Genomic DNA, 27,231 nt, shown 5'->3' with positions numbered 1-27,231 from the left:
ATGAATGTTGAGGCGACACGGCTCGGTGCGGTTTGGTTCATTTTGCAATGTTTGGTCTTGCTGCCACTGGGGCTTTGCGAAGCTCGGTCGAAGGCATCACGTGGAGTGGTTGTTCCTTTTGTTTTCGACCCCAAAGCGAAGTGTGATCCTCCCTGTCAACATGTGGGGTTGTGTATCAGGAACAACACCTGCTTCTGTTCCAAAGGATACGAGGGCGAGCTCTGCCAGTATGGTAAATAAACACTTGCCTTTGATAGTGTTGTACTTTATAATTACAGGAAAAGCGCGGGTCAATTTCAGATCAATTTCACAGTTTACTTTTAATTCGATATTTGTCTCCACCTTTTTTTGGGGGGGGGGGGGTGTGGTGGAGGGTAGAATCGTCAATATAGGAAGGAACTTTAAAAATATATTTAAAATAAAAAGTAAAAACGTATAAAACTTATTTGAGATGATAGTAATTCAACGTTAAAGAGATGTTTCTGACAAAACTTTTGCGTTCAGCATCAATAAAAGACAGATCTAACTTATAGCTATAGCAAAGTTTGAGTCGAAGTTAAGCAATGTTCGATAAAACTGGTTAAGTTGACGCCGGGATGGTAGCTTGGTGCTTTATGGGCTGGATATTATTCTAAAACCAGCCATACATATATAGGAAATTGTCAGACACGTTTCCCCCCACACTGAGAACATTTTCATTGAAAAGCTGAAGAATTGAAAGCGGTGCTCAGAAGATTGAATACAGCTTCCTTTTGATTCTTATTTTTTACGCGCCTAAAAACTGTTAAAATATGTTGCACTGATAACCGAATGGCTTTTAAATGTCGCATTCTGCCCACTGTGCCTGTACTTAGAGGGAAACACGCTCACGCCTAATTAAATGTGATTCTAGTAACTTGCTACCCGAAGTGCAAGAACGGCGGAGAGTGTCTCCGTCCGGGGAAGTGCCGATGTCCACCTGGATTTGGAGGAAGATATTGCCACAAAGGTACATGTAGTATTAGAAAGAAAACCAACTCTATTATTACAAAGAGAAACTATAAACCGACTAGTTTTGTTGTTAGTCATTTCTTAATTTGTTTACAGGACACAGCTCCTCACGCACTTTACCAACCAGCTTCGTTGTTTGTCGAGTGCACTGTATAATTCACCGGGAGCTATTTGCTTTGGGGGCTGCTCAATACTGCTTGTATGGATCCAGTGTGTCTGGTGACTCCCGTCTTTGAAATTCGCAGATCTCGAATCAGACTTTATGAATGACTAAGCCACAATTTTGACTAAATCATCGGCCACAAAAGCTTATCTGAAGTTTGGACAACAGTTTGAAAATTTGCAGAATATCTGCCTTTGATTATGTTTAATCCTGGCCCATAATTGGGGTTAACAGAATAATTTGCCACCTGTTGGTTCCTGAAGAGTAGCTTCGTGAACCAAAAAGTGTCCGTTCCTGTTCCACACTTAACTCTTTCCCCAATTTACCTGCTCCGCTTCATATTCACCCAGTGCTGAGTTTAAAACGAAAATATCTTGAATATATAAGTCAGTACGCTTGCTGACCCACTTGGATTTGCACCACTTTTCCCACTTCATTTTGGTTTAAATTTAGCTATCTGGGAGCAGACGCCGTTTCATTTGTTATAGGTGAGCTACCGCTTGCCATGGATTTCATCAGCGCCTACCAGCAATATCCCGTTCAACTCATTCATACTTGTAAACCGGAGCTGTATTTACAGCAGATTGAACTATCAGTTCTACCAGTATGGTCTTAACTCCCAGTAACTAAATGGTATAAAGCATTTCCTCAATGCTACTCATCTGCCACCCACACACACCAGCAGAAGATTTATCTTTATTAATCTTTCAAAGTTAGGGCAGCTAATTATTCACAAGCTATTGTTTGCTGAATCTTACTGTCCTAAATAATACTTTGCCGGGAATCAACTCACAGGGATACCAATGTCACCATGAACTATAGATCAATAATCACATGTTGTTCAATTTTGCTGATGACACTAAACTGGGTGGCGGTGTGAGCTGTGAGGAGAATGCTAAGAGGTTGCAGGGTAATTTGGACAGGTTAGGCGAGTGGGCAAATGCATGGCAGATGCAATATAATGTGGATAAATGTGAGGTTATCCACTTTGGGGGCAAAAACATGAAGGCAGAATATTATCTGATTGGCGGCAGATTAGGAAAAACGGAGGTGCAACTATACCTGGGTGTCTTGGTTCATCAGTCACTGAAAGTGGGCATGCAGGTACAGCAGGCGGTGAAGAAGGCAAATGGTATGTTGGCCTTCATAGCTAGGGGATTTGAATACAGGAGCAGGGAGGTCTTACTGCAGTTGTACAGGGCCTTGGTGAGTCCTCACCTGGAATATTGTGTTCAGTTTTAGTCTCCTAATCTGAGGAAGGATGTTCTTGCTATTGAGGGAGTGCAGCAAAGGTTCGCCAGACTGATTCCAGGGATGGCTGGACTATCATATGAGGAGAGACTGGATCAACTTGGCCTTTATTTACTGGAGTTTAGAAGAATGAGAGGGGATCTCATAGAAAATTATAAGATTCTGACGGGACTGGACAGGTTAGATGCAGGAAGAATGTTCCCGATGTTGGGGAAGTCTAGAACCAGGGGACACAGTCTTAGGATAAGGGGTAGGCCATTTCGAACTGAGATGAGGAGAAACTTCTTCACTCAGAGAGTTGTTAACCTATGGAATTCCCTGCCGCAGAGAGTTGTTGATGCCAGTTCATTGGATATATTCAAGAGGGTGTTAGATATGGCCCTTACGGCTAAGTGCATCAAGGGGTATGGAGAGAAAGCAGGAAAGGGGTACTGAGGGAATGATCAGCCATGATCTTATTGATGGCGGTGCAGGCTCGAAGGGCCGAATGGCCTAATCCTGCACCTATTTTCTATGTTTCTAAGTTTCTAATTGAAAGAGCAATTTCCATTTCCACTTTCAGTACATCACAAGATGGTTATGGATGAGAGAAGTCAAGTGGTCAACTATATTTATCTGTCCAGCAAGATCCTATGGACCCAACAACTTGCATTTATATAGCACTTGTAACATAGTAAAACATCCCAAGGTGCTTCACAAGAGTGTTATGAAATAAAATTTGACTTTGAGCCATAAGGAGATATTAGGGCAGCACTTGGTCAAAGGTTTTATTGAACATCTTAAAGGAGGAAAGAGAGGTCAAGAAGCAGAGAGGTTTAGGGAGGGAATTATAGAGCTTAGGCCCTTAAAAACTGAAGGCACAGCTATCAATGGTGGAGTAATTAAAATCTGAGATGCTCAAGAGGCCAGAATTAGAGGAGCGCAGATATCTTGGGGGTGTTGTTAGACTGGAGGAGATAGGGAGGGGTAAGGCCATGGAGAGATTTGAAACAAGGATTTGAATGTTAATACTGAGACGTTGCTGGACCGGTTGCCACCATAGGTCAGTGAGCACAGGGTGATGGGAGAACGGGACTTGGTGCGAGTTAGGACATGGGCAGCAGAGTTTTGGATGACCTCAAGTTTATGGAGGGTAGAACGTGGGAGGCTGGCAAGGAGTGCATTAGAATAGTCAAGTCTAGAGGTAACAAAGGCATGGATGAGGGTTTCAGCAGTAGATGAGCTGAGGCAGAGGCAGAGTTTAGTGATATTCTACAGGTCACAATAGACGGTGTTAGTGAAGGTGCGGATATGTGGTCTTAAGCTCATCGCAAAGTCAAATATGACACCAAGGTTGCGGACAGTCTCGTTCAGCCTCAGGCAGTTGCCAGGGAGAGGGATGGAGTCAGTGGTTAGGGAATGGAGTTTGTGGCGGGAACCAAAAATAATACCATTGAAGCATCCAATTGTTTCTTAAATGCTTCTAGTGTTTTCACCTGCACTGCTCTATCTTGAAGTCTATTCCATGATGTCATGTATTCAACTGTCATTGTAATCCATGTATAAACTGACCTAAGTTGTACACCATGAGAACACTGACCACTAGGTGGTGAACTTGTGGGAGACACTCCTAACCTGGACTATCAGGTATAAATGGGGAAGCTCCACCCACCTTCATCACTTCATTGCTGACTAATAAAGATTACTGGTCACAGAGTGACCTTCTCTCTAGTATGGGCCTCATGTGCATTTGTACTGTATAGTAAGGACATATTATTGGCGACGAGAAACTGGGATTTAAACCACGCGAGCATGGCCACTATCAGCACAGATGAGAGGTACTGTGTTGGTGATGATTGGGACGATTTTATTGAGAAACTACAGCAAAGTTTTGTCACTAAGGAATGGCTGGGACAGGATTCGGCCAACAAACGCAGGGCTCATCTCCTGACGGTTTGTGGATCCAGGACATACTCCCTGATGAAGGACCTTCTAGCGCCAGAAAAGCTGTCGGACAAGACTTTTGAAGAGCTCAATAAGTTGATCGGGGAACACTTTAAACTGGCGAGCAACATGCACATGGTGAGACACCAGTTTTACACGCACCGGTGGCGAGAAGGGCAAAGCGTTCCAGACTTCGTGGCAGACCTCCGGCGACTGGCGAGCCTATGTAAGTTCCCAGATGCATGCAGAGCGGAGATGCTGCCAGACTTTTTTATTGAGGGCATCGGGCATGCTGGGGTTTTCAGAAAACTGATTGAGACCAAAGACTTGACCCTGGAAACGACGGCTTTGATGGCTCAAACATTTATCTCAGGGGAGGAAGAGACCAGAATGATGTTTGACAAAAATCTTGGTTTAAATGCAGCAAATGGACAGGGAATCAACATTGTTAACATGGCACATAGTTCTCCAGACAGACAAGGCCAATCGGACATGTCCGAACATGTAGTTGAACCCAAAGGGGGAATTCAACAGAGACAATGGGTAGCTGAACAATGATTCATGCCATCGCAAGGGACAATACCGCCAGTAAGGGGGCCATCAACACCTGTTAATGGTGCGCTTAAGGACAGTTACGGAGACAGAGACGATCGACTGGTAATGGACCTTTTGTTTCCAACAATGGCTCATGTTGGAGGTGTGGAGGCAAGCAAACAGCCAGAGCTTGCAGGTATCAGCAATATACCTGCAGAAACTGCAATGTCAGCAGTCACTTGGCGCGTATGTGCAGGAAGCCTGCATCCAGGTTAATATACGAGGAGGACGGGCCCGATGTAAGCCCTACGAGGCCAAATGGACACTGGGGGAAATCACTGGAAGCTGAAGTTCAGCGAGTTCATGTGGAGCACATATACAGTTCATACACCAGGACGCCACTGATAATGATGAAAGTGCTCCACAATGGCATCCCAGTATCAATGGAGCTAGACACGGGGGCCAGCCAGTCCCTGATGAGTATCAAACAGTTCGACAATTGTGGGTGTCCAAGGCCAGGAGGCCAAAATTATTGCCGATTGACGCACAACTACGGACATATACAAAGGAGATCATTCCGGTGCTAGGCAGTGCCACGGTAGTCATGACCCACAAAGATTCAGAGAACAGGTTGTCAATCTGGAGAGGGCGGAGGACCTCTTTGCGACGCTATCCAGTGGCAAACTTTTTTCAAAATTGGACCTGACCTCAGCTTACATGACCCAGGAGCTGGCGAGTGAGTCGAAGAAGCTGACCATCATCACGACACATAAGGGGTTGTTTGAATACAACAGATGTCCGTTTGGGATTCGTTCGGCCCCCGCGATCTTTCAATGAAATATGGAAAGCCTCCTCAAGTCAATTCCAAGGTCAGTGGTTTTTCAAGACGACATCCTCATCACGGGTTACGATACTGAAGAACACCTCCACAACCTGGAGGAGGTGCTACTCAGACTGGACCGGGTAGGTCTGCGACTGAAAAAGGCGAAGTGCATCTTCCTAGCTCCAGAGGTAGAATTCCAGGGGATGAGGGTAGCAGCAGATGGGATCAGACCTAATGCGATCCAGAGAGCACCCAGACCCCATAACACAACGGAGCTGCGTTCGTTCCTGGGGCTCCTGAACTATTTTGGTAACTTTCTTCCTAAATTGAGCACCTGTTAGAGCCGCTACACGTGCTCCTAAGCAACGGTTGCGAATGGGCTGTTGGGACAGCCAGGAAAGGGCTTTTGATAGAGCATGAAATTTGTTATGCTCTGACAATCTGTTAACGCTATATGACCCATGTAAGAAATTTGTTTTAACGTGTGATGCGTCGTCCTATGTGGTCGGGTGTGTGTTGCAGCATGTTAATGCCAAGGGTCAGTTACAGCCGGTAGCTTATGCCTTCAGAAGTCTGCCCCAGGCAGAAAGGGACTACGGGATGGTAGAAAAGGAAGCGCTTGCATGTGTATATGCTGTAAAAAAAATGCACCAGTATCTGTTTGGCAGGAAATTTCAGCTGGAGACAGATCACAAACCCCTAACGTCCCTTTTGGCCGACAACAAGGCCATAAATGCAAACGCATCGGCCCGCATACAGAGGTGGGTACTCATGTTAGCCGCCTATGACTATACAATTTGGCACAGACCGGGCACTGAAAACTGCGCCGATGCACTCAGCAGGTCCCCACTAGCCACCACCAAGGGGGCAACCAAGCATGCTGCTGAGATGGTCATGGCTGTTGAAGCTTTCGACAGCGAAGGCTCACCCGTGACAGCCCGTCAGATCAAAGTCTGGACAAATAGAGACCCGCTACTGTCTTTAGTCAAGAAATGTGTCCTGAATGGGGATTGGGCAGCCACGTACGGGGCATGCCCGGAGGAATTCAAACCATTTCACAGGCGCAAGGATGAACTCTCGATTCAGGCCGATTGCCTACTATGGGGAAACCGAGTAGTCATGCCCCAGATGGGCAGAGAGATGTTCATCAGATAACTTCTCAGTGAGCACCCGGGCATTGTCATGATGAAGGCAATTGCCAGCTCACACGTTTGGTGGCCAGGGATAGATGCAGACCTAGAGCTTTGTATTCGCAGGTGCAACATGTGTGCCCAGCTGGGCAGTGCGCCCAGGGAAGCCCATCTTAGTCCCTGGTCCTGGCCCGCCAAGCCATGGTCACGCATCCATGTGGACTACGCAGGTCCTTTCATGGGAAAAATGTTCTTGGTTGTAGTAGATGCCTACTCCAAATGGATTGAGTGTGACATTCTCAATTCAAGCACATCCTCTGCCACAGTAGAAAGTCTACGGGCAATGTTCGCCTCCCATGGTCTACCGGACGTCTTGGTCAGCGACAATGGCCCGTACTTTACAAGCATTGAATTCCAGGACTTCATGGCAGGAAATGCTATCAACCATGTCAGAACGGCACCGTTCAGGCCAGCCTCAAACGGCCAGGCGGAACGAGCAGTGCAGATAATCAAACAGGGGATGCTCAGAATCCAAGGGGGTTCCCTACAAAGCTGCTTATCATGCCTCCTGTTGGCCAATAGATCCCGACCACACTCGCTCACAGGGGTTCCACCGCAGAGCTGCTAATGAAAAGGACACTCAAAACACCCCACCATGAAAGAAATTGTTGCGAGCAGGTGCCGGTCACAATGTGACTACCATGACGGGAATGCAAGGGCGCGATGTATTGATGTCAATGACCCTGTCTTTGTCCTCAACTACACTGCAGGGCCCAAATGGCTCGCAGGCACTGTGATTGCCAAAGAGGGGAATAGGATTCTGGTAATTAAACTTACCAATGGACAAATCTGCTGCAAACACGTGGATCAAACTAAAAGGAGGTTCAGCAACCCCACAGAAGAAGCAGAGGAAGAACATGATATAGAGTTCACTCCACCACAGGTGACCAAACACCGGAACCAAGTGGAGGAGAGCCCAGTCATTGTGGGCAGTCTGGACAGGCCTGAGGCACCGCAAACAGCAGACACTGAGGCCAGCGCCCAACAACCGGAGCCCCAACTCAGGAGCTCTACAAGGGAGCGTAAACCACCAGAGACTTAACCTGTGATCCCAATAAGACTTTGGGGTGGGGGGAGGTGATGTCATGTATTCAACTGTCATTGTAATCCATGTATAAACTGACCTAAGTTGTACACCGTGACAACACTGACCACAAGGTGGTGAACTTGTGGGAGACACTCCTAACCTGGACTAACAGGTATAAAAGGGGAAGCTCCACCCACCTTCATCACTTCAGTGCTGGCTAATAAAGGTTACTGGTCATAGTGACCTCTCTAGTATGGGCCTCGTGTGCATTTATACTGTATAGTAAGGACATATCACAAATATTGATCATTTTCTGTGCGTAGAATTTCTTTATCAGTTCTAACAAATGTTTTTATTAGTTTGAAGCTGTATTCCCTTGCCCTACTCTTGCAATGTGAAGTAATATTCTGAATTTATTTTTTCCATTCACTTAACTAACTTTTATACCTCAAAGATCAACTCTCATTTGCCTCCTTTCCAGGCTGAAAAGCTGAATCTCTCCAGTTGTTCCTTATAACTCAGACCCCCAACACTAAGGCTCTTCTCTGCACTGCCTCCAATCCTTTAATGCCTCTGTTATTCTCAGCAACTGGTAATGGATGTAATATTGTAGGTGTAGTCTGAAGCGCACTACGCAGTTTGATTCGCGCTTCTCTGACATATTTTACTGCTTTGGCTATGAGATTCAATATGCTAAAAGCTCTGTTGATTGTTGCTCTGGATTGGTTGGACAAGTTTAGCATTGTGTCTACTAAGATGCCAAGGTTTCTTCCAGCTTCATCCTTAACTATTTCAACATCATTCAAGGAGTACTTTGCTTGTTTATATTAAATGTCATCTGCCCTTGTTCTGCTTGAATCCCATTTTGTCCAATTCTTCTGAGCCCATTCCTCTGATTCCAGTTCCTGTCCAGTTCTACTGTGCACCTTTTCTGTCATGTTTTGCTTCAGACAACCCTACCTTAACACTATGTCTGCCATCTTTCTTTACTTTCTTTACTTATTTGTTGTTGGATGTTGGGCGACACCATTCCTAGTTGCCCTGTCAAGGTGGTCAGTTTCTTCATCTACTGCAGTCCTTGTGATAGTGTTAGACAAAGAATTCCAGCATTTTGACGCAGTGCCAAGTCAGGATAGTGTGTGACTTGGAAGGGAATTTGGAGGTGATGGTGTTCCCATGATGCTGCTGCTACTGTCCTTCTCTGTTCAAGAGGTTGCAGGGCTATGAGGTGCTGCTTAAGTGAGGGCGATGAGTTGTTGCATCCTATAGATAGTGCATACTGCAGTTGCAATGTGTTGGTAATGGAGGAGGTGGATATTGAGTTCAGTAGATGGGTCAATCAACCAAATCACTCTGCCCTGAATGTTGTTGAGCCTCCTGAGTGTTTGAACTGTAATTCTTAACATTTTTAAAGTATGACAGCATATTTATCAAATTAGTTTTGTTACTGATTTTCTAATTTCTGCGCTTGATATAAAACATATTTGACTAAATACTGTAAGATGTAACAATTTTGATTTGTGATGAGTGATAATATATATGGATAATGGCCTGGAATTTGTGTTTATAATGATAGCAAAATTCGCCATTATTACTCTGTAAAACCGACAGCAATTTCTGAAGGCCGCATATGCGCAGTTAAATGCGGACATCCGGAAGTTGCTGTCAGTGATACCCTACTCCTCCATAGAGTGTGTTGTTGCAGTCCTTTCAAATGAAAATCAAGTAGAAATCACTGATTTGATATGAACTTCAACTTGTACGCACTACTCTCATTGTAAAAAAACCCTTGAAAAAGTTAAGCCTTGTTGAATGAGGCGTAATTGAGTTTTTAATGGCATACTAAGTCATAATTACTGATGAACTGCCCTGAAAAACTAATGTTATATTTATGGAGTGTCAGCTCTATTCCATGTAAAAATTCCATAGATTATTAAAATAATAAAAATTTGTTTTTATTTTATTTTTTTTAAGTTTGTTTAAGATATTTCAGCCTCTACCTCAATCCCACGTGTATATCCCAATCTTTATTTCATTTTCTGTAAAATTATTAAAAAGTGAATGATAAACCCTGCTTTTACTTCCTGGTTTGTTTTTTGTAAGAAATCGTCAATGTGATTGGCTGTTTAGCCTGCTTGATGACATCACTGTTGCTGGATGCCAGAGTTCCCTTATAGATGGAAAGTCATGTCAGAAAAGGGGAAATCGACGACACAAAACCTGCTAAAAGTTTGTGGGTAGCTTTCTTCAAGGTCAGCGGTGAGCACCGTCACCTGGCTGCTGACCGCAAATCCAGGCCATTATATATGATACATCACCAGCTTGTAGACTCTATAACTGTGCTGTGCTTATTAAGTTTAGTATACCTTCAATCTTGACTTGGCAATTCAACATTAATTTTCTAATTTTGTTTTTGCATTACTAATTATTTTGTAATGATGTCGCTGATTGAGCAAAATATATTTTTCTCATAATCAGCTCTCCTTTTTATTGGTAATATGAAAATTATATATTATTACATTCATTATTTTGAATCTGCACTTTTTTTAGAACACATTAGGTTCCTGTAAGAACAGGAGATTCTCTTCTCCAGAAACCACTTGCCTAGCAAAACCTTCTTTAAATGAAACATTACTAAATGGATGAATTAGCAAACTTACAAATGTTTATATTTGCAGCAAACAGTACTACACATTTGATAGTGTAGTAAGTAGGCTTACTAAGTAGGCTATTATACATCATCATAGGCAGTCCCTCGAATTGAGGATGACTTGCTTCCACGTCAAAAAGTTCACAGGTGTTTCAATGATGGACCTAAAATTCCAGGCCCGAACTAAATCTTGAAGGGTGGAAGATGCCTGTGCTTGGATTTTTTTTTTAACGTTTGGTGACCGTTGCACACCAGCCACCACATGGGCTTGACAGAGCTAGGTCTTGGTCCAGTTGTAAGGATTAACCAAGACGACTGGAGACCAGTTTTGCTGCACGGACCTATTATTGGGTGATCTGTTGAATAACAATGCGGCTCTAAGGTTACCCCTCAATCCAGATAAAAACATATCACCCAACAATTAGCTGTGTATTGATCTTCACTATCCATCGTGTTCAAACTAATCCAATCCTTTCAAAAATGTTTTATTAAATATTTACTTCCTCTGTTTCTTTGGTGTGAAATCTCTTAATAAGTCTCCCATCATACTGTGGGAAGGAGGTATCATTTCTCCTGTTGGTTAACCTTGGTGACCAGTGAAAAATATACCTCTAGGTTGTTATAACAATCGAACTTACTGCTGGCGGTAATGTCATCCAAATTCCTCTCTCTGCTACTTTAACAGAGGCATTAAATTATTTTAAAATAAATGTTACACCCTCCCTTTAAAATAATGGAGGGAGGAATTTGATATGTGCATATTGAATGTTTATGCAATCCTGTAGCATATAAAACAACAAGCATGGGACTTATGAGCGAGGTCGGGCAGGTGAAAGGTCACCTTGGTCGCCTCCACCATTCACCACAAAGGACCAACATAGTTTTCCCATCTACGGAAATCTTGGGAGATCAAGTCCAATGGATATTTGTTATGAGAACATAAGAATTAAGATCAGGAGTAGGCCATACGGCCCCTCGAGCCTGCTCCAACATTCAATAAGATCATGGTTGATCTACGACCTTAACATCACTTTCCTGCTCTATCACCATATCCATGGATTCCTCTAGAGTCCAAAAATCTATCTACCTCAACCTTGAATATACTCAACGACCGAGCATCTACAACCCTCTGAATGAAGAAATTCCTCCTCATCTCAGTCTTATGCCAACCCCTTATCCTGAGACTATGCCCCCTAGTTCTGGACTCTCCACCATGGGAAACAATCCCTCAGCATCTACCCTGTCAATCCCCCTCAGAATCTTACATGTTTTAAAGCGATCTCCTATCATTCTTCTAAATTCCAAAGAGTATAGGCCTAATTTACTCAATCTCTCATCCCAGGGATTAGTCTAGTGAACCTTCATTTAACCGTCTCTAAGGCAAGTATATCCTTCCTTAGATAAGGAGACCAAAACTGTACACAGTACTCCAGGTGTGGTCTTACCAAAGCCATGTACAGATGTGGCAAGACTTCCTTACTCTTGTACTCTAAGCCCCTAGTAATAAAGGCCAACATGCCATTTGCCTTCCTAATTGCTTGCTATACCTGCATACTAACCCTTTGTATTTCCTGTACACCTAACCAGAACGCCTAAATCTCAGCAACACTAACATTTAATAGTTTCTCACCATTTAAAATATATTCTGTTTTTCTTTTCTTCCTACCAAAGTGAATAACCTCACATTTCCCCACATTATACTATCTAGAACCTTATTACTCACTCATTAATCTGTCTATATCCCTTTGCAGGCTCTTTGTATCCCCCTCACAGCTTACTTTCCCACCTAGCTTTGATAGGTTAGAGACAGATATAAAATTAAAAATAAGTGATTTAGGACAGAGAGCAGCAGAAATGTTTTACACAGAGGGTTGTAAGGCTGTGGAATGCACTACGAGTGTTAGTAAAATTGAATTTAATACTATGTCAACATATAGCACCAGATTTTGTTGATGGGGGGATCTCGCAGTGTGTCCTGTTAGTTAGACTTGCAGTTGCATGTTTAGGTTTTTAAATGTTTTGGCCACAAAGTTTCTGGAAGTGCGAGTAGATAACAGCACAGTGAGGACAACAGGGCATCTGGGACCTGAGGGAACAATGGGACAGACAGTGTATCTCCTTAACCAATGAGATTAAACAATTGTAAAATTAACAGTGCAAGGACTGAGAAAGAGGGTGAATTATAGTGGGTAAATTCAATGTTAAATCAGGTACAGAAAGATAATAAAGAGAGAGAAGGAAAGATTGGATTAAGAGAGAGAAAAAAAGGGACAAAAAGGAAAAGTAAGAAAAAATTTAAATGTTGACATTTTTAAAATCTCTTTACACAATTCACAACATGATGGAATGAGATTTCACACTTATAATTGTTTATTTTTTGGCAAGAGAAGTTGATTGGTAGTCATTAACAATTATCACTTTGTTAAAAGGGTACTTATGCTGATAATTACTAGATTTTACTTTGTGAGTTTATTGGACAATTAATGTGCAAATGCAGCAACTTCATGAAAATCACAGGGATGTTAAAAGTGAGATGCTGCTTTTGCAATGTTAATGGCAGTCCAGAGCAAATCAGCCAGCAACTTGTGGAGATTCGCAACTCACAGGGTATCTCTTCCTCTCTAAACGTTACTGGCTAATTTATGCAGTAATAATGTTAATAATAATTATCCATGTTAAAAAAACTTTCAAATTTGCAAAACTTTATTTCACATAAATGTTGTCTCCATGTAGCTACGTGCGAAGGTGGCTGTCTCAATGATGGAGAGTGCATCTCTGTCAACAGTGTTGTGAAGTGCCTGTGTTCCTCTGGCTGGATGGGGTCAAGATGTCAGGAAGGTAAATTAATTCTCGTGCTTGTAATTTTTTTGGAAAAGCCAAAGGTAAAATAAAATTCTTGCATTATTTGTAAAGTTGATCAAATGGGTAAGGGTTTTTTTTCGTGAAAATGTCAGTGATATATATATCTGTTATCTTTCCTTCTGTTTCCCACCCCCCGCAGCAAGCTGTCCCCAAGGATGTCGGAATGGTGGGAGCTGTTTGGCACCAGGTATCTGTAATTGTCCAGATGGATGGGTTGGTGGTGCATGCCATTTAGGTAAGGCAGAATCTACATTTAAGACATAACATGCCTTGCATTGTATACAGTACTGTATAAGATCTGGCATAATGAGATCTCCCGAGCTGTGTAACTGCTGGTTTATTTTCTTTCTGCTAAAAATATATCAAGTGTGCACTTGATTACTTTATTATTTTCCGTTGTCGATGGTGTCTTTTTGAGAAAGTGCTAATATTGTTGGGCAGGAGTTTCTGCTAGGTTGCGCGAGTTTTTTCAGTGCAATTCGCCCGAAATCGTCCAAATCAGCGCAAAAAATTGAGGAAATTTAAATGCAAATTATGTCCAACGCAAATTGAGTTTTTCTGTGATCATTTGTGTTGGTTTAAAAAACATCACGCAAGAGGCCAAAAAACTGCCCACACCCCATTCGAATTAAGCACCAATGGGAGTTTCCACTAATTGCGTCCGTTCTGGGCCTTCGAGGAGGCACTTAAAATTAACTTCATTTTTAGGTGCAAGGGCACTAATAGGCATCTTTTTCAAAGCTTTTAAATATTAAATATTTAATTCACTAAGAAACTGAATACTGTACATCAATGTAATGAATAAATTGTTCTGTATTTAAAAAAAAATCTTTTTCAGTTATTTTAAATCAGGTTACTCACAGGTGGTGGACTAGACACTCTTATTAAAAATACTTTTTTGTGATAAACACATTTTTAGCTGTATTAATAAAACTGTACCAGGGTACCACTCTTAAATATATCAAGGAATACTTTTTAATACAAACATTTTTTTTAAAAGTTGTGTTCAAAGCATTGCCCGATTGCTCTGGTCCTTAGAAGGTTGTACGTTTGGTGATATGCAAATGAGTTTGCACAGACCTTCAGCAAAAAAAGTCTCTGAACGAGCAGAATTTGCGCCCGGTTCTCTGATTGTGCCCAAAACTCTTGGTCGTTGTGTTAATATTTTCAATTAGTCATAAAGATAAATACAGTTGAGGGATTAAAATTGGACCATTATTAATTCTTCTATGGAAACCTATGTTTTCACCACTCCCTAACTACACAATTAAACTGCTTGTTGAATGATTTTATGCTTTTTTCTGCCACTACCTTATCTCATACATTCACCAACTGTTATAGTTGATTAGTTAACTTCATCTTTCAATGTATAGTCAAAGTTACATGGGGATGATATTTATTAAATCAATCACTTTATAACCATATAAAATTTCTTGTCTGACATGATAGTTATTTATGAAGTTCTTGTTGGATTTGTCCGTTTTCTTTTACCTCATTAGTTAAGTGTGTAAGTGTGCTTTTTTTCTTCTGTTGTTGGTTATTTTTGATTTTTGTTCATCAAGTATATTACATAAACCCTTTTGTCCATGTCTCATTGCACCAAAAAACCCAATCACAAAAAGATACTGTGAGATACAGCATGATAGCACCTCATCAATTTGACTAGAGAACTCCTAAAAATCACTCGTCACATAACACACACATCATAAATTCACAAATTTACTCAAACTTAATCTCCATGAGCAGCACAATGCATTCTGCTGGGCGTCCAAACATTCTGGATTCCTGGTACATGCTCTCCCCGACACACAGACCATTGCTAATGACGCAAGTGATTTGCTACAATGTCAACTTGCATTTTTATAGAGTGTATAGTGTTATCCAGGTCCCGGGGTGTTTCACAGAGCAGCATATCACACTGAGCAGTAGTAGAAGCGATAGGAATGTTTGGCCAGAAATGTATATTTTAGAAGGCTTCTAAAGCAGGGAGAGAATTAGTAAGGTGAGGAGGTTTAAGGAGAAATACCATAGAGCATGCTGAGGCACCTGAAAGCTCTGTCACTGCTGGATGAGCAATGGGAAAGGGGAATGCCCAGAAGACAGAAGATTGAAAGGAAGGGGAGATGTCGAGGAGGCCAGATTCAGGGGACCAAAGCGCATAGCCTAAGACGTGGAGTTGAAAGAAGTTACAGAAGTAAAGAAAGGTGAAGCCATGGAGGTATTTTAAAACCAGGCCAAGGGCATTGAATTCAATCTGTTGATGGAGGTGGGGGTGGGGGGAGGGGCAGGGAGGTGGTGCAGGAAGCCAATGACGATTGACAAGCACAGGGGTGGTGGATGAACAGCATTTAATGTGGGTTAGGATGGCCAGATGATTAAGTTTCATATCATTTGTAGTTTGTATCAGGTGGCGTTTGAGAGGAGGATGTTGGAGAAGTCCAGTCTTGAAGTAATAAAAGCATAGATCAGTATTTCAGCGGTGGTGGGATGAAGTAGAGGCAGAGATGAACAGTGTTGTGGAGGTGAATGTAAATGGTATCAGTGATGGTCAGGACATGGGTTTTGAAGCTGCGTTCAGGGCCGAACAGTACACTCTGGTTGTGCAGCCTTTAGTTCAATCGGAGAAAGTAGCCAGGAAAAGAAATTGAATCTTGGGCAAGTGTATGCAGCTTTTAGCAGGAACTGAACACAATGGATTTGATTTTCCTGATGTTGATTTGCAAAAAGAATTCTGGCACAACCATGATTGATGTCGGAGAGAACATATTTAGTTATTAAATATTTTTAAAGAACATATTTTTCATTTGCTTCCTTGGATCTAAGGACAGGTTAGTGAATATAATACAACCTCTAAGAAATAGATTGAAAAGAATGAGGAAGAAGCCATCCTGGTTAGATGCCATAGAAGATGCCTTCTTCATTATGGCATTGCCAGCAATGCTTTGGTAGCAACCTCAATTCAGAGGTTTTTTCACGTGCAATATTTGAAGACCCACCTTTGGTAGTGCTACTTTGAAACTATATCACAACACAAATGAGGCACAATATAAGTTCTAGTAAATAAATAGAGAAGCTGCAGGTCATAAGAACATAATAAATAGGAGCAGGAGTATGCTGTACGGACCCTCGAGCCTTCTCTGTCATTCAGTAAGATCATGGCTGAATTTCTACATCAAATCCACTTTCCCACCCTATCCCCATATCCCTTGATTCCCTTAGCATCCAAAAATCTATCGATCTCACTCTTGAATATACTCAACGACTGAGCATCCACAGCCCTCTGGGGTAGAGAATTCCAAAGATTCACAACCCTCATCGTGAAGAAATTTCTCCTCAATTCAATTCTAAAAGTCATAATCATATTGAAAATATTATTTCAATAGGTCATCATCATAGGCACCCTCGAAATTGAAGAAGACTTGCTTCCATTCTAAAAATGAGTTCTTGGATGACTGAACAGTCCAATACGGGAATTACAGTCTCTGTCACAGGTGGGATAGACAGTTGTTGAAGGAAAGGGTGGGTGGGACTGGTTTTCCGTATGCTCCTTCTGCTGACTGCGCCTGGTTTTTGCAGGCTCTCGGCGAAGAGACTCTTAAGTGCTCAGCTCCCTCCCGGATGCACTTCCTCCACTTAGGGCGGTCTTTGGCCAGGGACTCCCAGATATCAGTGGGGATGTTGCACTTTATCAAGGAGGCTTTGAGGATGTCCATGAAACATTTCCTCTGCCCACCTTGTGCTCGCCTGCTGGATAGGAGTTCCTAGTAGAGCGCTTGCTTTGAGAGTCTTGTGTCAGGCATGCAAACAGCATGTAAACAATGTGGCCCACCCAGCAGAGCTGGTCGAGTGTGGTCAGTGCTTCAATGCTGGGGATGTTGGCCTGGTCGAGGATGCTAACATTGGTGTATCTGTCCTCCCAGGGGGTTTGCAGGATCTTGCGGAGACATCGTTGGTGGTATTTCTCCAGCTATTTGAGGTGTCTACTATATATGCTCCATATCTCTGAGCCATACAGGAGGGCGGGTGTTAAAACAGCCCTGTAGCCCATGAGCTTGATGGTAGATTTGAGGGCCTAATCTTCGAACACTCTTTTCCTCAGTCGGCCGAAGGCTGCGCTGGCGCACTGGAGGCGATTTTGAATCTTGTTGTCGATGTCTGCCCTTGTTGATGAGAGGTATGGAAAGTGGTCCACGTTGTCCAGGGCCACGCCGTGGATCTTGATTACTGGGGGGTAGTGCTGCATGGTGGGGACAGGCTGGTGGAGGACCTTTGTCTTACGGATGTTTCGTGTAAGGCCCATGCTTTCGTACGCCTCAGTGAAGATGTTGATTATGACTTGGAGTTCAGACTCTGAATGTGCGCAGACGTATGCATTGTCCGCGTACTGCAGTTCGACGATAGAGGTAGGGACGGTCTTGGATCTGGCCTGGAGGTGACGAAGGTTGAACAGGTTCCCACTGGTTCTGTAGTTTATTTCCACTCCAGCGGGGAGATTGTTGAGTGTGAGGTGAAGCATTGCAGTGAGGAAGATTGAGAAGAGGGTTGGCGCGATTACAAAGCCCTGCTTGACTCCGGTCCGGATGTGGATTGGGTCTGTAATGGATCCATTGGTAAGGATTACGGCTTGCATGTTGTCGTGGAGCAGGCAGAGAATGATGACGAACTTTTGGGGGCAGCCGAAATGGAGGAGGACGCTCCATAGCCTCTCGCGGTTGACAGTGTCAAAGGCCTTTGAAAGGTCAAAGAAGGCCATGTACAAGGGTTGGTGATGTTCCCTGCATTTTTCTTGCAGCTGTCGCTCTGTAAATATCATGTCTGTTGTACCCCGTAGAGCACAAAATCTACACTGCGCTCCGGGAGGAACTCCTCAGCCACAGGGAGAATGATGGTTGAGGAGGATTCTAGTGATGACTTTCCCAGGGGCCGATAATAGGGAGGTTCCTCTGTAGATGCTGCAGTCAGACTTGTCCCCTTTTTTAAAGATGGTCATGCATCTCTGAAATCTCCCGGCATGTTCTCCTCCTTCCAGATGAGTGAGATGAGGTCATGCATTCGTGCCAATAGGACAACAATGTTGTATTACACAATTATAAATATATGCACAGTATGATCAAAAATAACATTCTAAAATTATAGTGAAAGACCAGACAAAGGTACATATGATGAATAGGAAATTGAAAACCATTGAATCGTTTTTAATGCTTTGTAAAGTGGTTAGCTTTCTTTTGTTGTCAAAAGTTAAATAAAACAATTTTTAAGATGGTCTAAGTTACCTATTTATCTTATGTTGCTCTAAGATAGAGGGGCTCCTCTAAACAATTTACTTTCGCCATTGCCTAAATTGTACTACAGGTTGAACCTCCCTTATCTGGAACCCTCGAGACCTGGCCTATGGTGGATAAGGGATTTTTCCAGATGAGGGGTGGTCACGTTAAATTGGATGGTGCAGGTACTGAGCAAGGGGATATCGGGGCTGGCTGACTTGGGGCTGGGAGTGTGGCAGACAAATCATGGGGTGGGGCGGGTGGGTGCAGTGGATCGCGGGGTCAGGCCAGCAATTGTGGGAGCCGGCAGCGAGGAAGGATTTCAATTTGTTCAATTTGTTCATGTCGGAGTTCTGCACATGCGCCACCCGGTGGCTGGGACTGATTCTGGACGATGGGTGGTTCCGGATAAGGGAGGTTCAACCTGTATTTACTTTTAAACTGTTATTATTTGGGTCAAAATCTTTTGCATTTGTGTCTGACCTATGACAGCTGGGCCCGAATTATTTTTCAAATATAAAAAGATTGGCACAATATTTACATGCCTGGGTATATATTTGGTTGCACAGATATTTGGTAGGTATTTGGTTACACAGATATTTGGTAGATATTTGGTGACACAGATATTTGGTAGATACCAGGGTGGTGGTGTGAGCTGTGAGGAGGATGCTAAGAGGCTGCAGGGTGACTTGGACAGATTAGGTGAGTGGACAAATGCATGGCAGATGCAGTATAATGTGGATAAATGTGAGGTTATCCACTTTGGGGGCAAAAACACGAAGGCAGAATATTATCTGAATGGCGGCAGATTAGGAAAAGGGGAGGTGCAACGAGACCTGGGTGTCATGGTTCATCACTCTTTGAAAGTTGGCATGCAGGTACAGCAGGCGGTGAAGAAGGCAAATAGTATGTTGGCCTTCATAGCTAAGGGATTTGAGTATAGGAACAGTGAGGTCTTACTGCAGTTGTACAGGGCCTTGGTGAGGCCTCACCTGGAATATTGTGTTCAGTTTTTGTCTCCTAATCTGAGGAAGGACATTCTTGCTATTGAGGGAGTGTAGCGAAGGTTCACCAGATTGATTCCCGGGATGGCTGGACTGACATATAAGGAGAGATTGGATCAACTGGGCCTTTTTACACTGGAGTTTAGAAGGATGAGAGGGGATCGTTTAGAAACGTATAAGGTTCTGACGGGACTGGACAAGTTAGATGCGGGAAGAATGTTCCCGATGTTGGGGAAGTACAGAACCAGGGGACATAGTCTTAGGATAAGGGGTAGGCCATTTAGGACTGAAATGAGGAGAAACTTCTTCACTCAGAGAGTTGTTAACCTGTGGAATTCCCTGCCGCAGAGAGTTGTCGATGCCAGTTCATTGGATATATTCAAGAGGGAGTTAGATATGGCCCTTACGGCTAGGGGGATCAAGGGGTATGGAGAGAAAGCAGGAAAGGGATACTGAGGAAGTGATCAGCCATGATCTTATTGAATGGTGGTGCAGGCTCGAAGGGCCTAATGGCCTACTCCTGCATCTATTTTCTATGTTTCTATGTTTATACAGTACTCACATACCTACATTTCACATATGTTGATAAAGTTACACTGTAGTCAAAAATTATGGGGTGGAAATTCCTTTCGGCTTGTTTTCAGGCCTGAGATGGGTGGCACACACAGAGCATGCACTTCAATCGGGAAGCCTGACATTGGCTCGATAATAGGCCTTGAGCCACATTAATGAGGCAGAAATCCTGGTCTCCCGAGCCCTTATGAAGTTTCTATGGATTCGGGAAGGCTTCGAAAAAGCCGGTTTTCAGCACGCAAGGCGCTTGCGCTGAAAACTGGCTTTTCCGATTTGTCAAGCTGGAGTTTGACAGATTATCCGCATTACCGAGATGAGGAGAAACTTCTTCACCCAGGGAGTGGTGAACCTGTGGAATTCTCTACCACAGAAAGTAGTTGAGGCCAATTTACTAAATATATTCAAAAGGGAGTTAGATGAAGTCCTTACTACTAGGGGGATCAAGGGGTATGGCGAGAAAGCAGGAAGGGGGTACTGAATTTGCATGTTCAGCCATGAACTCATTGAATGGCGGTGCAGGCTAGAAGGGCTGAATGGCCTACTTCTGTACCTATTTTCTATGTTTCTATGTTTCTATCAGGAGTGAGGACATTTGCTTGGGCAAGATTGCAGTAATTACCCATATCTTGCCCAGCAAATGTCCTCAAACATCTTGCGCCTGATAAAAGCAGGTGCATAGCCTACTTTTATAAGTGCAAGAGTTTTAAAACATACAAAAACATAACAAAATAAAATTTAACAAACACATTTTATTGTTTAAAAACCCTGCCCACTATGGTAAGTTTATTTAAAACCATAATTAAAAAAACATTTTTAAAAATTGGATAAATTTTTTTATAAGACATTAATAACTTTAATTTAAATGAATCTTAAATATGTAGTGTATATTTTCTGTTTTTTATTAGTGTTTTTGGTGATGGTGGGGGGGTTCTCACTCATAATAATGGGAACTCCAATTTACGGAGTTCCCATTATTATGAATGAGAAAATACTGTACCTTGATTGGCTGCACAGAGCCATGTGACTACAGCTCCAGCTTACGGACGTGCCAACATGCATGCATGCACTGTGACGCGCAGGGAGTGAAGGCCTCAAGTGGGCGCAGCAGGAACAGGTAAGCGCGCACTTTTTTTCCTTTTTTCAGTCGTTTACCCACGGGAAGACCTCGACCGGGATTTCTCGGCCAATATTATTTGGATGAGCTGCTGGTGCCTGTCGTGTGGCCACAGGCAGTTTGCCCATATGAATAGGATCAATGTCAGGCTCTCTTCCGCAGCAATCATGAAAGCCATGCTGCCACGAGGAACCTCATCGGTTCCGCTGCTTTGCTACTCGGGAGCAGTTCTCCAGTAATCACCAGATTGGATGTCCCAATTTGTGGTGGTCTGCTGCATCCTCCATAACTTGGCCATCATGAGGGCACAGCCCTTGTCACCACAGGTTCCATAACCACCTCAGGAGAAAGAGGAGAAAGAGGAGGAGGAAGCGAGGAGGCAGGTAGCAAATCCTTGTTCCAGACGGGCTGTCTGTGAGCTCAGTTCCCTTGAATGAAACCCCAGATCCTCATTACTCATCACTTCCCCTCTTTACCATCTTCTGTCATGGAACATTATGGCGTCCGCTTGGGCATAATGCTGAAATGAAAGCCATCACAAAACAAACATTCCAAACATAGTGTCAGCTGTGGCTCAGTGGGTAGCATATTCTCCTCTGAGTCAAAGGTTATGGGTTCAAATCCCACTCCAGGGACATGAGCACTAGAAATCTAAGCTGACACTCCAGTGCTGCACTGTTGGAGGTGCTGTCTTTCAGATGAGATATTAAACTGAGGTCCCTTCTGCTTTCTCAAGTGGGCATGAAAGATCCCATGGCAGTATTTTGAAGAAGAGCAGGGGAGTTATCCCCAGTGTCCTGGCCAATATTTCTCCCTCAATCAAAAAAACATATTGGCCCAGAAGTTGCGATCGGAGGCTTCCCGCGGGTGGATGCCTCCAACCTGAAAAATTTCTACGAATGTACCTGGTGGTCTCGGAGGAGCGTGGGATTCTGTTGGGGAAGCCTTCTCTTCCCGCGCTGCGAAGCGCACTCCCGTCCTCCAGGTTCCCACTCCGAAGGTGCTGCACCTTCTATCAGTTATAGTATTCCACAGCTTTTTCATTAATAGCAATGAGAATTCCGTAACTACGAGTTCTCATTGCTATTAATGAGAAAAAAAAACAAATACACCAAACACCATAATAAAAAAATAAAAAACGCAGCTCTCACAATCAAAATTAATTGAAATTAAAGTTAATAAATGCTTTCGAAAGCAATATATTTTTCCAATTTTTTTTAAAGTTTTGTAATTAGGGTTAAAAATAAACTTACCTTAGTGGATAGGGTTTAAACAATGAAAAGTGTTTTTTAAATTTAATTTAATTATATTTTTGTATGTTTTAAAACTCTTTTGCCGATAAAAGTAGGCTATACTCCTGCCAATATCAGGCGCAAGAGTTTTGAGGACATTTGCTGGGCAAGATATGGGTAAATCCCGCAATCTTGCCCTTGCCCTCGAGATGCGTGCGATCTGTTCAGCTCCAGCTTGACCGATCGGAAAAGCCGGTTTTAAGCGAATGCGCATTGTGTGCTGAAAACCGGCTTTTGCGATGCCTTCCCGGGTACACGCTCCGTACAGACCCAGGGAGGCCGGGATTTCCGGCCCATTATCTGGTCATTATCATATTGCTGTTTGTGGGAGCTGGCTTGTGTGCAATTTGGCTGCCGCATTACCTACATTACAATAGCGACCACACTTCAAAAAGTAATTAATTGCCTTTAGAGTGTTTTGAGACATCTGGTGGTCATGAAAGGCGCTATATAAATCCAAGTCTTTCTTTATAATTTATAAGCGATTAATTCCAATATTAGAGTACAAAGTCAACTAATCACCCATGTGCATTCCCTTACTGTCTGTCTTTTGTGTTGCTTTGCCTATCCTAGTGCTTCCAAGAAGTGCTACCTCAGTGGCTGCAGCATAGCTGGTGGAAGGCTGCTGACTTACCGTGGAAGACACTGAAGATCGCCTTGCAGGCGGCCGGCTGCCGGCTGCGCCACCTCGCATGGGTGGCAGCATTCTGAGCTGGCTGGCTGACGGCAACTGCAATGGCAGTGGTGGAAGTACGAATGCTGTCATCCTGAGAGAGGACAGCGGGTTTTTGTCCCCGTGCCTCAGCATTCCAAGCCATCTGTTGGAGGACAGATTGATGGACTGCTGTGAGACCTTGCAAGCCCCTTTCCACACTCGTAAAATCAGCAGCGATGGCAGTAGTCTGAGCTTGCGTGGCAGCAAACTGAGCCTGCTTGACAGAAGTCTGAGCTTCCACTGCAGCACTGAGATGATGGGTCGCTTCCGTTTGTGCTACAATGGAAGCTGTGACATGGTCCATCACACGCAGGATCATAGTTGGGTCCATAGTTGTTCTAATAGAGTTGCGCATCAGTTCCATTCTAGAAATCATGGATTCCAAGCTCTGCGCCTAGTCCCATGCAGTGTTGGAGCCTGACTCCTCCATGCTTCTTGACCGTGATAATAGGCTATCTGGCAGGTCTGCCATTGCACTAAGCATTTCAGATCTGAAGGCCGCCCCATCGCAGTCCTGTGCAGCAGAACTCATGTGCAAACCTGTCCCCTGGGGAATTGCCACCCGAGGTACCCTTTTTCCCTGCCGTGGCTGCAGGCCACTCATGCCAGGTGACTCAACATGTGCTGATCCCGCCTCTATACTATCTTTTAACGTATGTGCAGTGCCATTTTCTGAGCTGGTGCCTGGGAGTGCCAGATCGCGTGATGGTGCCTCTTCTTGAAAGGTTAAATTACGAGGAGAGATTACACAAATTCGGGTTGTATTCCCTAGAATTTAGAAAGCTAAGGATGATCTGATCAAAATTTTCAGGATATTAAGGGGAACAGATAGAGAGAAATTATTTCCGCCGGTTAATGATTCTAGGACCAGAGGGCATAGTTTAAAAATTAGAGCCAGTTTGTTGCTGCTCTTGCCAGTTGTGAGCCACTTGGCCTGCAAGAGAAGAGGAGTCCATTATTAAAGAAGTGACAGCAGGACATTTAGAAAATCATAATCAATTAAGCAGAATCAGCATGGTTTTATGAAAGGGAAATCATGTTTGACAAATTTGCTGGAGTTCTTTAAAGATGTAATGAGCAGGTTGGATAAAGGGGAACCAGCAGATGTAGTATATTTGGATTTCAAAAGGCCATTTGAAAAAGTGCCATATAAAAGCTTACTGCACAAGATAAGAGCTCACGGGCTGGGGGTAATATATTAGCATGGATAGAGGATTGGCTAACTAACAGAAAACAGAGAGTCGGTATAAATGGGTAATTTTTAGTTGGCAAACTGTAACTAGATCAGTGCTCGGGACTCAACTATTTACAATCTCTGTTAATGACTTGGATGAGGGGACCGTGTAAATTGTAGCCAAATTTGCTGATGATACAAAGATAGGTGGGAAAGCAAGTTGTCAAGAGTACACAAAGAATCTGCAAAGGGATATAGATCGGTTAAGTGAGTGGGCAAAAATTTGGCAGTTGGAGTATAATGTGGGAAAATGTGAGGTTATCCACTTTGGTAGGAAGAATAAAAAAGCAAATTATTATTTAAATGGAGAGAGACTACAAAATGCTGAGATACAGAGGGATCTTGGGATCCTTGTGCATGAAACACAAAAAGTTAGTTTTCAGATACAGCAAGTAATCAGGGAGGCAAATGGAATGTTGGCCTTTATTGCAAGGGGAATGGAGTATAAAAGTAGGAAGTCTTATTACAACTGTACAGGGCATTGGTGAGACCACACCTGGAGTACTGCATGCAGTTTTGGTCCCTTATGTAAGGAGAGATATACTTGCATTAGAGGCAGTTCAGAGAAGGTTCACTAGGTTGATTTCTGAGATGAAGGGGTTGTCTTATGAAGAACGGTTGAGCAGGTTGGGTCTATACTCATTGGAGTTTAAAAGAATGTGAGGTGATCTTATTGAAACGTATAAGATTCTGAGGGGGCTTAACAGGGTAGATACAGAGAGGGTGTTTCCCCTTGTGCGGGAATCTAGAACTCGGGGCATAGCTTCAGAATAAGGGATCGCACATTTAAAACGGAGATGAGGAGGAATTTCTTCTCTCAGAGGGTCATGAATCTTTGGAATTCTCTATCCCAGAGAGCTGTGCAGGCTGGGTCATTGAATATTCAAGGTTGAGATAGACAAATTTTGGAACATTAGTGGAGTCAAGATTTATAGGCAGCGGGCAGCAAAGCGGAATTGAGGCCAAGATCAGATCAGTTATGATCTTATTGAATGGTGGAACAGGCTCAAGGGACTAAATGGCTTACTCCTGCTCCCATTTCTTATGTTCTTAAATATGAAAGGGAAGTGTATCTGTGACTGTGGTGCAATGTGTTTAGGTGAAGGGCCTGTCATGGTTGAATAGCTGGCATTGTGTGCAAGATGTGAGATGTGGATGTGAGGCTTACAGCAGTGGTAAGTGTGTGAGAGTAAGGTGAAGTTCTGATTGAGATTTCCCAGATTTTTTCCCCCCAAATTGGCCTGGGTTGTTTATCTGATTTTTTGCCTCTCCCTGGAAATCACATGGTTTTGGGTGGGGTGGAGTGTATAAGTTGTGATACACAAGATATTGCAATTGTGTGGGACAGGCTCGATGGACCAGATGGTCTTTACCTGTCTGTCATTGTTTGTATTCGTATTCGTGAGGTATGAGTCATGATTGGTAGAGATATTTAGTAGGTGAGTGATGGTGCTGTGGTGCATTGAGCAGTGGCTGAGGCTAGTGGTGCAGTTGGTGGGATATGGCATTTGCAGATGCATTCACTCACCTTGACGACTCTTGTGAGGTCATTAAACTTTTTCTGGCACTGCATCCATTTCCTGGGAAAAGACTGGTGGCATTGACGGCTTCAGCAATCTCCTCCCACTGTCTTTGAACAGTGTGTCTGGAAGGTCTCCTGCCCCCCTGAGAGTAGAGGACCTGTCTCTTTCTGTAGACCCCCTACACCAAGGTCTCCAGTGCTGCATTGGAGAACCGATGTGCCCTTTCTCTGCCCTCTTAAGACATTGTTGCAGCTCCAGTCACTATGAGGTACTTCTGTCACAAAGTACCTCCCCTTTAAGAAGTGCAGACAGCCTTTCACTCTGCAGGTAACCTTTAATCAGAGAGTAGACTCCACATGATATTGTGTCCCCTGTTGAGCGCTGAGTCAACCCGCATCACGTTTAGCACTGGGGTCAGCGCTGCAATCATGGTAATGAGCAAGCAGCCCGAATTTCGCGTGCTGCCTGCACTACTTTCAACGGGTGCGGGCAGATTGCACATCGCGATCCCCATGTCCATTTTCGGGCCTTATCCAATTTAGCTCCAAGGATGTGTTTCAATTCAATACCATATAATGAGGTTAAATTGAAAGGCATGCAAAGGGAGGTGTATTTTTATTTTTGTTCTAATAATAGACCATGTATTAAAAAAATATTGATTCTGGATAAAACCACTGACCATTCTGTTTGTTTGCAGCGATTTGTGATGTCCCTTGTGTACATGGAGGAAAATGCATTGCCCCTAATGTTTGCCGATGTCGTGGATTCTACACTGGTCCTCAGTGCAAACAAAAAAAAAGTGAATGAAAAGTCTTTTCCTGGCGAGGACACATTTTAGTTGTTGTTTTTCTTTGGTTAGATTCCATTAGATTCTTTAAAATAATAACTCAACAGTGCCAAAAATTGTGAAATGAGTGGAAAAATTACATAAAGCATGAACCTTATCATTATTTTTGGTAGCTAAAGAGGCTGCACCATGCGGTTATTTTTTTCTGTGGGGTGGTTGCATGTGTATTTTACGAATTGGGTTTTAAATAGCATGGTTATCTTGTGTGTAAACCCATTCCTGTTCAGTATAATGGAACGTTGGTGTTTTTAT

At 43.3% G+C, this 27,231-nt stretch overlaps 1 protein-coding gene across 1 annotated transcript; it reads left to right on the top strand.

Annotated features, from left to right (window-relative positions):
• On the top strand, window positions 1–26,939 carry seraf (Schwann cell-specific EGF-like repeat autocrine factor). Its single transcript, XM_070880206.1, has 5 exons — window positions 1–232; window positions 893–988; window positions 13,285–13,389; window positions 13,553–13,648; window positions 26,830–26,939. Exons 1-5 carry the CDS (start codon window positions 1–3, stop codon window positions 26,937–26,939), a joined length of 639 nt encoding a protein of 212 aa, XP_070736307.1.
• Window positions 26,940–27,231: the final 292 nt, after the last annotated feature.

The sequence above is a fragment of the Pristiophorus japonicus genome, chromosome 5 (assembly GCF_044704955.1).
Source record: "Pristiophorus japonicus isolate sPriJap1 chromosome 5, sPriJap1.hap1, whole genome shotgun sequence".
Classification (NCBI taxonomy): domain Eukaryota; kingdom Metazoa; phylum Chordata; class Chondrichthyes; family Pristiophoridae; genus Pristiophorus; species Pristiophorus japonicus.
This window is presented reverse-complemented; position numbering and strand designations above follow the sequence as displayed.